This window comes from Stegodyphus dumicola, chromosome X2 (assembly GCF_044657685.1).
Source record: "Stegodyphus dumicola isolate Sdum_Otavi_A_Nest chromosome X2, ASM4465768v1".
NCBI classification, from domain to species: domain Eukaryota; kingdom Metazoa; phylum Arthropoda; class Arachnida; order Araneae; family Eresidae; genus Stegodyphus; species Stegodyphus dumicola.
Window position 1 is genome coordinate 40,476,559 of NC_140781.1, and position 12,627 is coordinate 40,489,185.

At 32.4% G+C, this 12,627-nt stretch overlaps 1 protein-coding gene across 2 annotated transcripts in view; it reads right to left on the reverse strand.

Moving 5' to 3' along the window:
- Positions 1 to 216: 216 nt before the first annotated feature.
- The window catches only part of LOC118201402 (transient-receptor-potential-like protein), a 45,978-nt gene continuing 33,567 nt past the window's right edge, over positions 217 to 12,627 (reverse strand). For both annotated transcript variants that reach the window (XM_085809841.1, XM_085809840.1), the window contains exons 12-15: positions 11,283 to 11,444; positions 8,496 to 8,537; positions 3,190 to 3,376; positions 217 to 1,832 (exon numbers count right to left, since the gene is read on the reverse strand). In XM_085809841.1, the coding sequence (XP_085665967.1) occupies positions 688 to 1,832; positions 3,190 to 3,376; positions 8,496 to 8,537; positions 11,283 to 11,444 (1,536 nt within the window). In that variant the 3' untranslated portion in view covers positions 217 to 687. The remainder of the gene's footprint in view (positions 1,833 to 3,189; positions 3,377 to 8,495; positions 8,538 to 11,282; positions 11,445 to 12,627) is intronic.

The following is a 12,627-nucleotide window of genomic DNA, read 5'->3' on the forward strand; positions in this document are numbered from 1 at the left end:
TGACTCCACGAGCATTTTCGTGGTTTTCCCTGTATGGAATGAGACTACAAGCCAGCTTCTTCTAGAAAGTCCACCACTAAGGCACCCATTCCTTGAAGGCTTGTGCACTGTCCCTAGTTAACGAACCAACAAAAAGAATATATGTGCTTAATAAAATTTATGCATTTTTTAGAGGGAAGTGTGGGAAGTATTTAATTGTATATGTATAAATTGCTATTCTTTTTTATGTGTTAAACTTTATTTTTCTTTTTTCTTTTTTTACATTTCCATTTATATTACATCTGCCTAAAATTCTTCCAGAATCACTTTGATTACATCACACTTGATTTCTTGTATATATATGTATATAGTTTTATGTCATGTATATGCAACCAATGGATTCGGTTTTCTCACTGCAATTGCATTTATTGTCTTCTGAAAGCCTCTCGTGATTGATTATCTCATAACTACTGCTGCTTCGTAATCAAACAAAGCATTTTTTGCTTTATCTTCTTAAGAATGCTTTTAATTTTTGCCTGCCTTTGCCACCAGTATGCATTAGTCTGTTTGAAAAGTCTGTCATTTGCAGTTCCAGATGTACTACGACCTAAATATAATTTTCATGTGAAGTACTGCATTCAGCTCGTGCTTGTTTATTCAACAGTCTACGCTTTAATATTTTATAAAAGTAGGCATTCACTAAGTTCCTTAAAGCCATCCTTTACGTTCAGTATGTACGGGACTTGGTACCGAACTTTTTCCATTTAAGTTCATCTCATGTTGCATTGGGTATTGATCGAAATTCCCATTTGTTGGCATAACTGCGTGCTGAGATGGTTCGGTTACGGTATTGCTTTTACTTTCTTTTTTAAGAGTTGAAACATTGAGCATATGCTGTGTATTTTGTTTTTCGTTCAAATTAATCAGTTCCGAAATGCTAGATTCATTCTGAATAATTTCCACGGATAATGATTCTACTCTAGCAGGTGTCTTCTTTTCAGGAGAAGAAGTAACTGTTATCATTGTATCAGTGCATGTTGTTTTTCCTTTATCGGTTATAATTTTTGATACAGTTTCGGAACCTTTGGAAGACCCTGAAAATTGTTCAGGAACTAAGAGATCCACATTTCCAGTTGATTTCTTGTATGGTGAGAGAAAAGGAGTACCTTTGTTGCCTGGTGGACATAATTTCATGTCAACTTTTTGGCTGTCTGCTGACGCTGCTTTGTTATCCATTACTGCAGGTTTGGGTGCTTGGTATTTAGTTTCTTTTTTTCTCGTTGGCGATTGTTTCATCAGAGCTTCAGGTGATAATTTAATACCTTTCATTAAAGAACTTCGCATTTCGACGCTGGGTGTGTGACTTTCATTGCTACTGTGAACTGGCGTTAAAGGTTTAGTTTGTGAAGTTGGCTGCGAACTGATTGGTAATGTTACGGTAGTCGAATCAATGTTTGCAAGCTCTTCTGGTATTATCGGATACAAATTACTCTCCGTAGCTTGGTAGTATTCTGATTCTGTGAATTCTCTGCTTTGAAACTCAAAATCCATCTTCTCCGTTTCCTTTTGTTCCAGTGCACCGTCTTCATTTATATTATTTCTTTTAATACTTCCAAAACGACCACTCTCGCCATCCCTGTTACCTATTATCTTTGATTTCTTTGCTGCTTGAATAAGATCTCTCCAACGTTGAGAACTTCTGTTTTCGCTGCCTGATAAACCAACGAGCCTTGCTAATACACTTTTGTTACTAACTACTTCGGGTGCTGCTTCATCAGTGCAAACTTCCATCAATCCTATACTGAAGTCTTTAATTAGACGACGCTTTCTAATTTGGATACGTTTCCCTGAAACTGTAAAAAAACATTTGTTAATTAGTTCTAATTAAAATATTCTGCTGTATTATTTTTTAAGATTAGTTACTAGATCTTTTTTTCGGAAAAAAATCTTCATTGCATTTAAGATACTTAATAAAGTTTAAAAAAAAAAGATAAAATAGGAAGAAGTGTATGCATAGAGCAAGGATTTATATTCTATTTATTAACATTAGCATTTGAATGTATTTTAATCAAAAGGTGTGGAGTCTTATACAACGTTAAATTGCATTGGAATGTCAAAACGTATCTTGCATGAGTCAGGTTATTTTAATATTTTAACTGACAGATGAAGTAAGTCATGTTCTTTTCGCTTCTGCGCAATTGTTCAGAGCGCATTAATGAATGCATGTATTTTTTGGCTGCCTATTCACTCCAACTCTGAACTTTCATTATAATGTCATTATAGTTATGATAATATGCTCATGCTTTTTTCTCCTAATAAAACACTGTTTTTATTCCCTGTGCTTAAATTTTTGCTTTAAGTACCACACACACGTGTTTTCTCTGCAAATTCTTCTGCAATGGGGCTCATACACCTTAAGCCCCTTATGATCTTCGAATATGGGATTGTTGCAAGAATTGGGATATTTTATTTATTTTAAAAACAGTTACTTCCATCTTTTTACAGCTGACTACATAATATAGCTGGTTGGGGAACTAGTAACCAGAAAGTTTGTGTTGCCACAAATATTTTTGTAATTTAATTCGCTTTGTGACAAAATTTTCCGTTATGTTTCCACCTTGCGCGCACGATATTTTAAAAATGGCTAATGGTACGTACTTGAAATTTGGTGGAATTCTTTATATGAGCACTATTATCTAACTAAAACAAAAATCTGATGAATATTTTAAAATTAAAAAAATTATGTACGTAAACATTATAGATTTTTTAATAAAATACACTTTATAAACTCAACTCCAAATAAAATAAAAAATTAACATGAAATTCTTAGAATTTTTGGATCACAGTAGTTTCCAAATGGTATATAAGCTATATATTAAATATGGAATTAAATTATGCAACAGAATGTTTTAAACTGTGCGCGCTAAGTGGAAACATGACGAAATATTTTGTCACAAAGCAGATTAAATTATAAAAATATTTTTGGCAACACAAACTTTCTGATTACTATTTCAGAAAGCAGTTATATCATGTAGTCAGCTGCAAAAAAGATGGAAATAATTGCTTTTAAAATAAATGAGTTATCCCAATTCTTGTGACAGTCACATATTCGATGATCTTATGGGTTTTAAGGTGTATGAGTCCCCTTAAGATAGTTACCTTCTTTCTAATATTCAAAAAATGTTGTGTTAAATTTCAAATTTTTCTTACCATCTACAACCTCTTTTTCTACATCCTTCGTATTCATGCCATTGCTTTTTAAAACTCTCATGAGATCATGCCTGAAGGAATACACATCTTGCCGTAGCTCGTTGATATTGTCTTCAGTTACTGGATGACTTTCGTTCTCCTTCTGCTGCGCTGTTACGTATCGCCAAACAAGGTTGCACATCACGCTCTAGGAAAAATATGAAATCACTCAGAAATACTATTAGATATTATAAAAGTGTGCTCATTATGGCTTTGATGTTTGCCGTATATCGTAGTCATCAAACTGACATTCGATTTAAAGGCTTCAAGAGAGGAAGCTTAAATATTTGAAAGGGAAATATTTGTTCAGAGCCCTGTAAGCTGACACTATGAGTGATCGTTATTTATATTGTTTATATTTACACGTTGAAAATGCTCTATTACACGAAAGCTGGTGCCCAGATATTTAGCATAACTCGCAAATTTTCATTAATCTTGAATATTTTCTTCTGAGTCTGTGAATGCGATTAATATTTTATTAGATGTTTTTCGGAAGTATCAAAATGCTAGAAAATTGTTTTTAATCCCAGCTATAGTACTACTGAATATTGTTCCCGTTCTTGAAGTTTTCGATAGATATGTCGTAACAATCGAACTAAATGGAAAAGTTTTTCAAACGGTTACGTCTATGAAAGTGGGTAAAATTGATATGAAAATTAAGGAAAAAGTATTTTTAACGAGAATTATTCTCGTACTGTCTATCAGTATTATGCCATTAATGAAATTATTTAAGGAAACTACTTTAATTAAAATTAAAAAATAATGAAATCCCAGATCTAAAATTCATTAATTTCGTATCTGCAACAATGCACTGAATCCGCAGCAAGAAAAATAATGAAATGAAGGTCTTTTGTATTTACATGAAAGATGTGCGTGTGAAGAATTCTTTCCGCGTCTCTCTAGATTACAATGCGTGGACATTAAGAAAGTTTTGCGCTCTCAAATTTCAAACAAATTTTGAAACATTGTCTAAAATTTTGATTTTGTTGCCGTTATTTTCAGCAATAAAAATGGCAAGAATATTTTTGGTAAAAAGTAGCTTAGCCTTTCTCATGTCCAATTGAGTTTGGGTTAAGGTTCGAATGAACTTCATTTAAATACTTTCGAAATGTTACATTTAAATATTTTAGTAATATTTATTTAAAAAATTTTTGAAGCACATTGGTTATGTAAAGTTTCTTTATTTTGTAAGTAAATAAAGCGCGATTAATTTTTTTTTTTTTTTTCTTTATGAGGAGAAAAAGACTAGTTTTAAAATCTCTGGGTGTAATTCTAACATCAGGGAGAAAAGCATATTTTATGGGAAATTGTTACTTATTTTTTTAATGCTCGTGCTTTCGTAGTCTCTGATTCAGCTTCCGAAGCTTAATGAAATCTAAAAAATGTTTAGAAAATTAAAACAATTCATGGTTTATAAGTTACAAAATACGCAACGTTATGAAGTACAAGATTCCAAGCACGTATTATCTTCCGACTGCAAAATCGATCATGAGCACAAATACGCATGCGCGTCCCGGACCAGCATAAATCGATCATGAGCAAAATACGCATGCGCGTCCCGGACCAGATTTCAGAGCGCCGGAGCGTGATTGCAGTATTGAACCACAATTTTAGCAGAAAATTCTTTTGATCTCGTAAAATTTTAATTTAATAGAAGTAAACATAGATTATAACATCTGAATGCATGCTTGTTGTTCCATGGGAAACAAACCCTTTGACAGAGGTTAAGACTTTATGGAGAAAAATGTACTCTCATTCAACATGTGAAAATGCATTCTCCAGGAAATGCAATAAACCTATGAGAGTTTGTTTGAGAACGCGTAAATATTTCGTTTCCTTATGCACTAAAAGTAATTATCCTAGTCGTACCATCGTATCCGCTGATCCAATATGGTTTCAGTTACATGCTATTTATAACAAAACGAAAACCATTGTTAATGTTCCTAAACTCGTTCTAAATTTCAACGGGCTTAACATAGTGCAATACTAGAATAAAGGGTTCAAACATATCCAGTGCTGCTGACATCCCACGAAAACAGCATTTGAATTTTTCGGAGCGATGTAACAAAATATGGGGGACTGAAATTGGTCACTTGTAAAGAAATTTATATTTTTCTTAGCTTACACGTCAACCTTCGGATTCGGGGAATCCGAAGATTAAAAGAAATTAAATGAAATTAATCCCATTAAACTTTTAATTTTCATTAAAATTTTCTTCCGTAATTAAATCTTCATTAAGTTTTCTTGCATACTCCCATATTGTTTCTAGATTTACATCTTTCCTCATTAGTGACATTTTAACTGTTTTACTTTTTTCCCCCCATTAAGTCTTTTCATTGGTGTTCTGGAAAAAGAATGAATTTTGTTTCTATCCGCCCTTAAAATAGTAGATAAACATTCTATATTAAAGGTTTAGATTCAGCCGGAGCCGGGTCCCGCTGTTTCCTAGTTTTTATGTAATATAGTAACTCCAGCTAAAGTCCGAAAGTAAGACGAGGTCTGGTATTTTATTTTATTATTTAACTATTTATCATTAATTAAACTTAATATATGGAGTTCTATTTATCGCTTTGCATTTGAATAATGAATTCTTAATTTCAATTTTCTTAATCATTAATTATTTTAATAATTACTTTATTTATTTGTTTTTCTTCATTTTTCCTGACACCATCTATATGGCTCTGGCACTTCTAATTTTAAAAATTAAGCCTTAATAATTTTTCCTTTTGTTATGCAGTGCTTTGAAGGGAAAACGTGATATATATTGTTCTATCATCTCTAATAATTAACATGATGCTACACAATACAATTAAAGCCTTTTTCCTTACCCTATCGTATTTTGAGAAGAAGCCTAATCCCCCTCCCCAACAGCAGCTGAATACAAGATTGTTCACTAATGTGTAGAAACGTAAAGCGCAAACACAGGAAAAGTTAAAACATATAAACTAAAAAAGTTAAAATTTTAGCTCACAAAAAAAAAAAGTTAGCTCACAAAAGTTAAAATAAATATTTAAAACCGCATAAAAAAGAGTGAAACACTTAGAAATATTCAATTAAAATCAAAGCAGCTCAAAATGGCCAGCCAGTCCTTAAGGCTTGAATCGTCTTCCTAGTACCCCAGTATCTTACAAAAATATTTCTCACTTAAAATGGATAACCTGTTTTTCATCTATAACTTCGGCACCATACACCGCATAGTTAGTACTAGGAATGAGTCAAAAATCTATGCAAATAATTTGTTAAACAATCATGTCCCGTTTTTAAACTGAAAACTGCAACAACATATGCTCTTTGAAAATCAGGAACTTCATTGAGAGGATGTGCACAATCCTTTTATTTTACTTATTTTTTTTTTTTTTTTTTTTTTTTTTTTTTTTTTAGTTTTCATAATTTCATCCAGCGCGCTTTTCATAAGTCTCTCTATAGTTGAAAGTAATATTGCACTTAAAAGTAATAGCACAATTTTTGTCCCTTGTCCTTGCTAAAAAATCTGCCTTCTCATTGTAAAATTATTAATATGTTTATTGTGGAGCAAGAAATCAAAAACAAATCATCAATGCCTTCACCAAGATTTGAAATTTGGAGCTTCTGACTGTTAGCCAGACGCGTTACTAGTTATACTACGGAAGCACGTAATGGGAAAGGTAAAAGTTCCTTATATTCTCCCTCTGTTTAAAGGGGGACTGGGGGAAGAGAAGCGAGACTTAATCGGCCAAATCCAGGTGGTAGCGAATTATCATACACCGCATTTTAATCGAGCGCCATTTTGAAAGTCACACTCTGCTTTTCGAAGCAAGAACAACAAAAATTCAGCTATGCTGTCACTAGGTTTCAAAATCCGGATCTTCCGATTGCTAACCCGAACGTGCTACCAGTCGCACAACGAGAATACACAGTGGAGAAGGCGAAAATTCGTTATGGCATTATTACGAAGTGGTAATCTGGGATACTTTTATACGTACTAGAGAGAGAGAGTATACTTAAAATAAGCAGTTGGGTATACTGAAAATAAACAATTCAGCTTACAGATAAACTTTACTAGTTTTTTATTTAATGCTGGTAATGTTTTATTGTGCATACTTTATCAATTAAATCAATCTTCACTTACGTATATTAAATGAACATCACATTATATTTAGCGTTCGGTATTACCCATGATATCCCGTAACCATGGTAAATCTTGGAACGATTCATTCGTGGATGCGGGGCATTACTGTATTTATTTTTGGATATTTTCAAATTTTTTGTTTCGAAATGCACATCTAGTGCCATTTTATAATTCGAATAGTTGCTGAAGTAAAGCGTAGGCAAGATAAATTTCTTTATATTATTGATTGTGACATTGTGATTTTTTTAAATTATGGAATTCTAAATTTCAAAACTGTAGTTCTTTAAATGCATTTAGAAAAAAAAAAAAAAAAAAAAAAATTCTCCAGCTGACACTAAAGACTACAGCAAGGTAAAAAGAATCTTACATGTATATATTATGTCGTCAGTGTTTTTGTAATCTTTATAAAAATCTCATCGAATTATTTATTTCATTCTGATGCCGGGCTATTAAACTCTGAGATGCGGCTAAGAATAGAATATTGATTTTCTGAATCCCTGCAAAGTCAAGTGGTATCTTTCTGGATCGATATTAGTAGCTTGAGTGATAAAGGTGCAGATTTTTAGCAAAAGGGAAGTATTTTGATCAAACAGAGGCATTAAAATGCTGCGAGTTTTCCGACGCGCTAGAGAATTTTAAAAAAAAACTTCATTTTTATTTTGTGTTTACACTAAAAGTCAAAATTTTATGCAGAAAATTGGGAATTTTATTTGAAAATTATTTTCTAAAGCTTTTTTCATTAGTTTAAAGATTATAATTTTTTCTGACGTTTAAAGTAAAAATTTAAGTTATTTTAGTCAAGATTTAAAACTTATAATTTCAAGATATTGCAAAAATATAAAAAATACAACTTGAAGGAGAATAATTTGGGAAAAAAAAAAATTAGTTTTCAGAATTTTTGCATTATTTTTATGCAACAATAATTTTTTAGATTTCTGTATTATTTTAAGAAAAAGAGATAAACAGCTTTTGCTTTTTCTGATAAAGCTATGTAAAATATTGTTCTAGAATAAAGTTGCTTTCTTTTCCGAAACTTCACGTGAAAATTAGACTCTTCAATATAATGAAAGTATAAAACAAAAATAGATTTAAATGTAAATTTTCAGATGGGGGGGGGGAGTTTGTGATTAATTTGGATGAGAAGAGAGAAAAAACTTACCTGGTAAATAGAATCTCTTTCCTTCATTTTGGTCTCTTTTTTCTGAAATCAAATAAATAAATATATAAGTAAATAGTTACTTAAAATCATTTGCAATGAATTAGCAGAAAAACTTTGGACATATTTAATTACGGTAGTTCTAATTACTACGAAGGCACAAAATTTCCCCCTTGCCCGATCACAAACTATGTACAGGTGCCGCGAGAGACCAGCCTTATGGGTGTCCGGACTGCTTAGCCGCATGAGTATGAAAGCCCTATGCGTTGCTGGTCGAGGTGTGCCCTCAGAGGGAGCTTCCAATCACCACCTAAGCACCTGGTGAGGAGGAAGAAAAATTCTTTGCATTCTCATCCACTTAAGGAGTGACTGGGAAGGAGAGAAACCCAATCGCCAAATCAAGGTGGTGACGAATAATCGCCCGCCATATTTTAGTTCGGACACGAATTGTTGTCGAAGCAGGAAGCGATAAGCGATAAGCAACGGAGGACGTGGGCACTGTCCCTTTACCAAAAGGTTAATCGGTATAGCACCACGTCCACCTATATCTAGAGCCTAAAGAGGAATCACAAGACGCCACGCACCGGGCGCCCAAACCCAGAGCCAAATTCAACCCGGGGGCAGTCCAACAGACCAAATGCCCACGAAAGACAGTCCCAACAACCGCCCAGGCCCCACATTTATTAAATAAAATAACAAAAGCATGCAGGGCCAAAAAGGGCGAGTTTTGACAATAAGCAAAAATTTTACAAAGGTGTAATACACACAAATATAGAATATACATAAGCTAAAGTACAGTCTGATGTTGGGCAGCCCAATAATATACAATGAGTAAAATATAGACAGTAGAATTAGGCTTAATGACGATATAACATAAAAATAGAGAACATAGTGAAATAATGAATGTAAATGATTACAGCAATACACAGAGGATATACCAAAAGAAATAAAAATAAAAGAATACAATGTAACAGAATGCAATAGCGGTACAATACAATTGATCACGTGGTATTGTGGGAAAAACATGCAATAAGGCTAATTATACGATTATGAGGAATAAAAATAACATATTTAGCCTGCATAAAAGTTAACGAATATAAGATACCATACAATACTATACAATATTACAATACAATACAATACAAACAAATAAATAAATAAATAAATAAATAAATAATAAAAAAAAATTAACATATTTAACCTGTACTAAAAGCCAACTGATATAAGATACTATACAATACTACAATACCACAATACAATACGATACAGTAGATACAATACCACAATATAATACGATACAGTAGATGTTATACAATTCTATACAATGAAAATACAAAATATATTCAGTGTTGGTGACACAAAAATACATTTAAAATTGTCATGACACTAGTGATGAACATACAAAATACATTCAGTGTTGGTGACACAAAAATACATTTAAAATTGTCATGACACCAGTGATCCTAATGCAGCAGGATCACTGGTGTCATGACAATTTTAAATGTATTTTTGTGTCACCAACACTGTCGAAGCAGGAAACGACAAATGTACAACCCGCTAGAGGAATTCGACCTCCGGGCCTCCCGAGTTCCGGTAAGTTGTACTTCCAATCAGATCACGAAGGCGCGTGATAAGGAAGGAGAAAATGCAATGTTGCTATTATATGACTACTCCGAATTCAGAGCTGAAAATGCAGTTTTATTATCATGTGGGTTCTTCAAAATTAATTATCAAGAGTCCTATTGTTGATCTGCTTCTTTTAGCATAATATATATATATGCCCCAATCATAGAACAGAGTAAGAATTTAAATTAATTTATATCACTAGAACAAACAAGCATAAGCATGTAGCAAAATGTTTCTTTACATCTGGGAAAGAGAACCAGCTTTTTAGTGTGGAACTTAAAATTTGTGTGGAATTAGTTGTGGAAACTCGCATGGCGTTTAGAATAAACTGAATACTTTTAGCTTAATTTTCTTTCCATCTGTAAAAAAAAAAAAAAAAAAAAAAAAAAAAAAAAAAAAAGGCATTCATATAGTGATATAAATTGGCTGTAAAGCCATAGCACGTTTTAAATGTAAAATTTGAAAGATGCAGAGTGAATAGGTTTATTCTGGAGCGGAAAAAACGAAGAAAAAGAAAGAAAAAAAATTAGCGTTGCCTTCTTCGGGAGCGAAACTCTCAACCTTCCGGTTACTATCCGGACGTGCTTCCAATTACACTACGAAAGTATACGATAAGGAACGATAAAATTCCTTACACAGATAAAATCAATACGTGAAAAAATTCAAGGAAACATTTTTCTCATTTTTTAAAGCATTTAAACGGAGGTTGATATCAATCATTATGGTTACTTCTATTACGAATAGAAAATTTAGTATAGTTCCCAAATAATTATACATTTTTTGAAAATTAACACAATACTCCCCCTCTGAAGTTTAATGGTATTACTGTCTTCCTCGTAAAGATAAACTAGGGATAAAAAAATAGCAGTTTCAACAGATCTTCATAAAACCGTATCAGCAGGAATAAATCGGGTGAACATGGTGATTGGGGAAATAATGGCTGGCGTTTCCCAATACAATTATCATAAGCAAATATTCTTAAAATTCAAAAGAATTAAAGGCATCTTATCTTTTCCAATAGATACTGATGCATTAAAAGTGGAAAAATGCGTTATAATTCATCTGTATGATTCTTATAAATTTTCTATTAATTCATAACTGTATATATAAGAAGAACTATCCGTAACATTTTAGTTATTTTTACTCAGGGTAACTTCAACTTACTTTGAATGACATATCACTAAAGGGTCTTTTCTTCTTAAAAAGTCGTTGTAGATGTTTAAAGGTGGGGAAAATGTTGAATGGTGGAGGCACTGTGCTTCCTTCTTCAAAATAGTTCATAAAAAGTGTAGTTCGAGCAAATTTCCATTCAACATCTGCTCTTTCCTGTCAAACATATATTTAATCAGCAAATGTGATTATGATAGGCATTAAAATCATCTAAACAAAAGAGACACACACTTAATGCCAAATATAAAATTAGTTAGAAGTCAACTTTACATGTGGCTCTGATTTCATAGAATAGCAATTTTGAAGGGTTTAGGAGGTTCCTATTCTTCAAGGAGCTGACAGAATGGTTATTTACTCCTTTATGTAGCTGGATGCTACTGCTTCTTGAGGAAGAGAGATCTCTTACCCGACTCCTCCGAAATCAATATTTTGGAAAACTAACAACCCCAAGCTAAGGCTAGTTTGTTGCTTTGTTGCGTGATTTTTATGTCAAAATTATCTTCGTAAGAACAAAAGCTTTCCAGAACTGTTTGAGTGCTTCAAATGTTTTAAAACAAGATATGCGTTGGCTTTATGTCTTGCATTCGTTATTCGTTAAATTTATTTCGAATTTTATACGGTTCCTTTTTTAAATAAATAAATAACATTTTGAAGTAAAATGGAGAAAAATCTAAGTACATTAGGGAAAATTTAAAATTAAAACTTCTTTACAATCATTAGAGAAAATAAGTGTTCTTAAAATTTTCTTCATTTTATTTGGATTAAACATTAAGTGTTTAAGTAAAATCCCTTTATTTTTTTTAAAAATGGATGCTTAATTATTGGTAAGATAAAGCAGACAAGCATTATGAACACAAAACAGCTTTTGAACGCAAAGGAAATATGAGTATTTAATGAAGGTCAGCGAAATTTGACTGGTACGTTGTACATAAATATGGTACCATATCCAAGTATCAAATACCGAATATATGTTCTAATATACTGATAATGTGATTCAGTATACTAATAACAATCAAATTACAGATCAAAATGTCTATAGCAATATTTATGACGGCTGTAAAAGAAGGCCACAAACCAAGATATTGATATAAATAATCTGTGAAAACGACTTTTGGGGAAGCTCTATAAAATGGAACTCGGGCTTCAAAGGCAGTGTCTGCAAATACTACTTTCGTATTTGCAAAATGATTACTTTTGTAATTTATAATTCTTATGTGTTCATTTTCTTTCTTAATGTTTCTTATCTTATTTGTAACTATTTAGAGACATTAGGTTATTTTGAAGCAGGAGACATAAAAAATTTGCAATGCCCCTCGCCGGGACTCGAACACCTGACCTT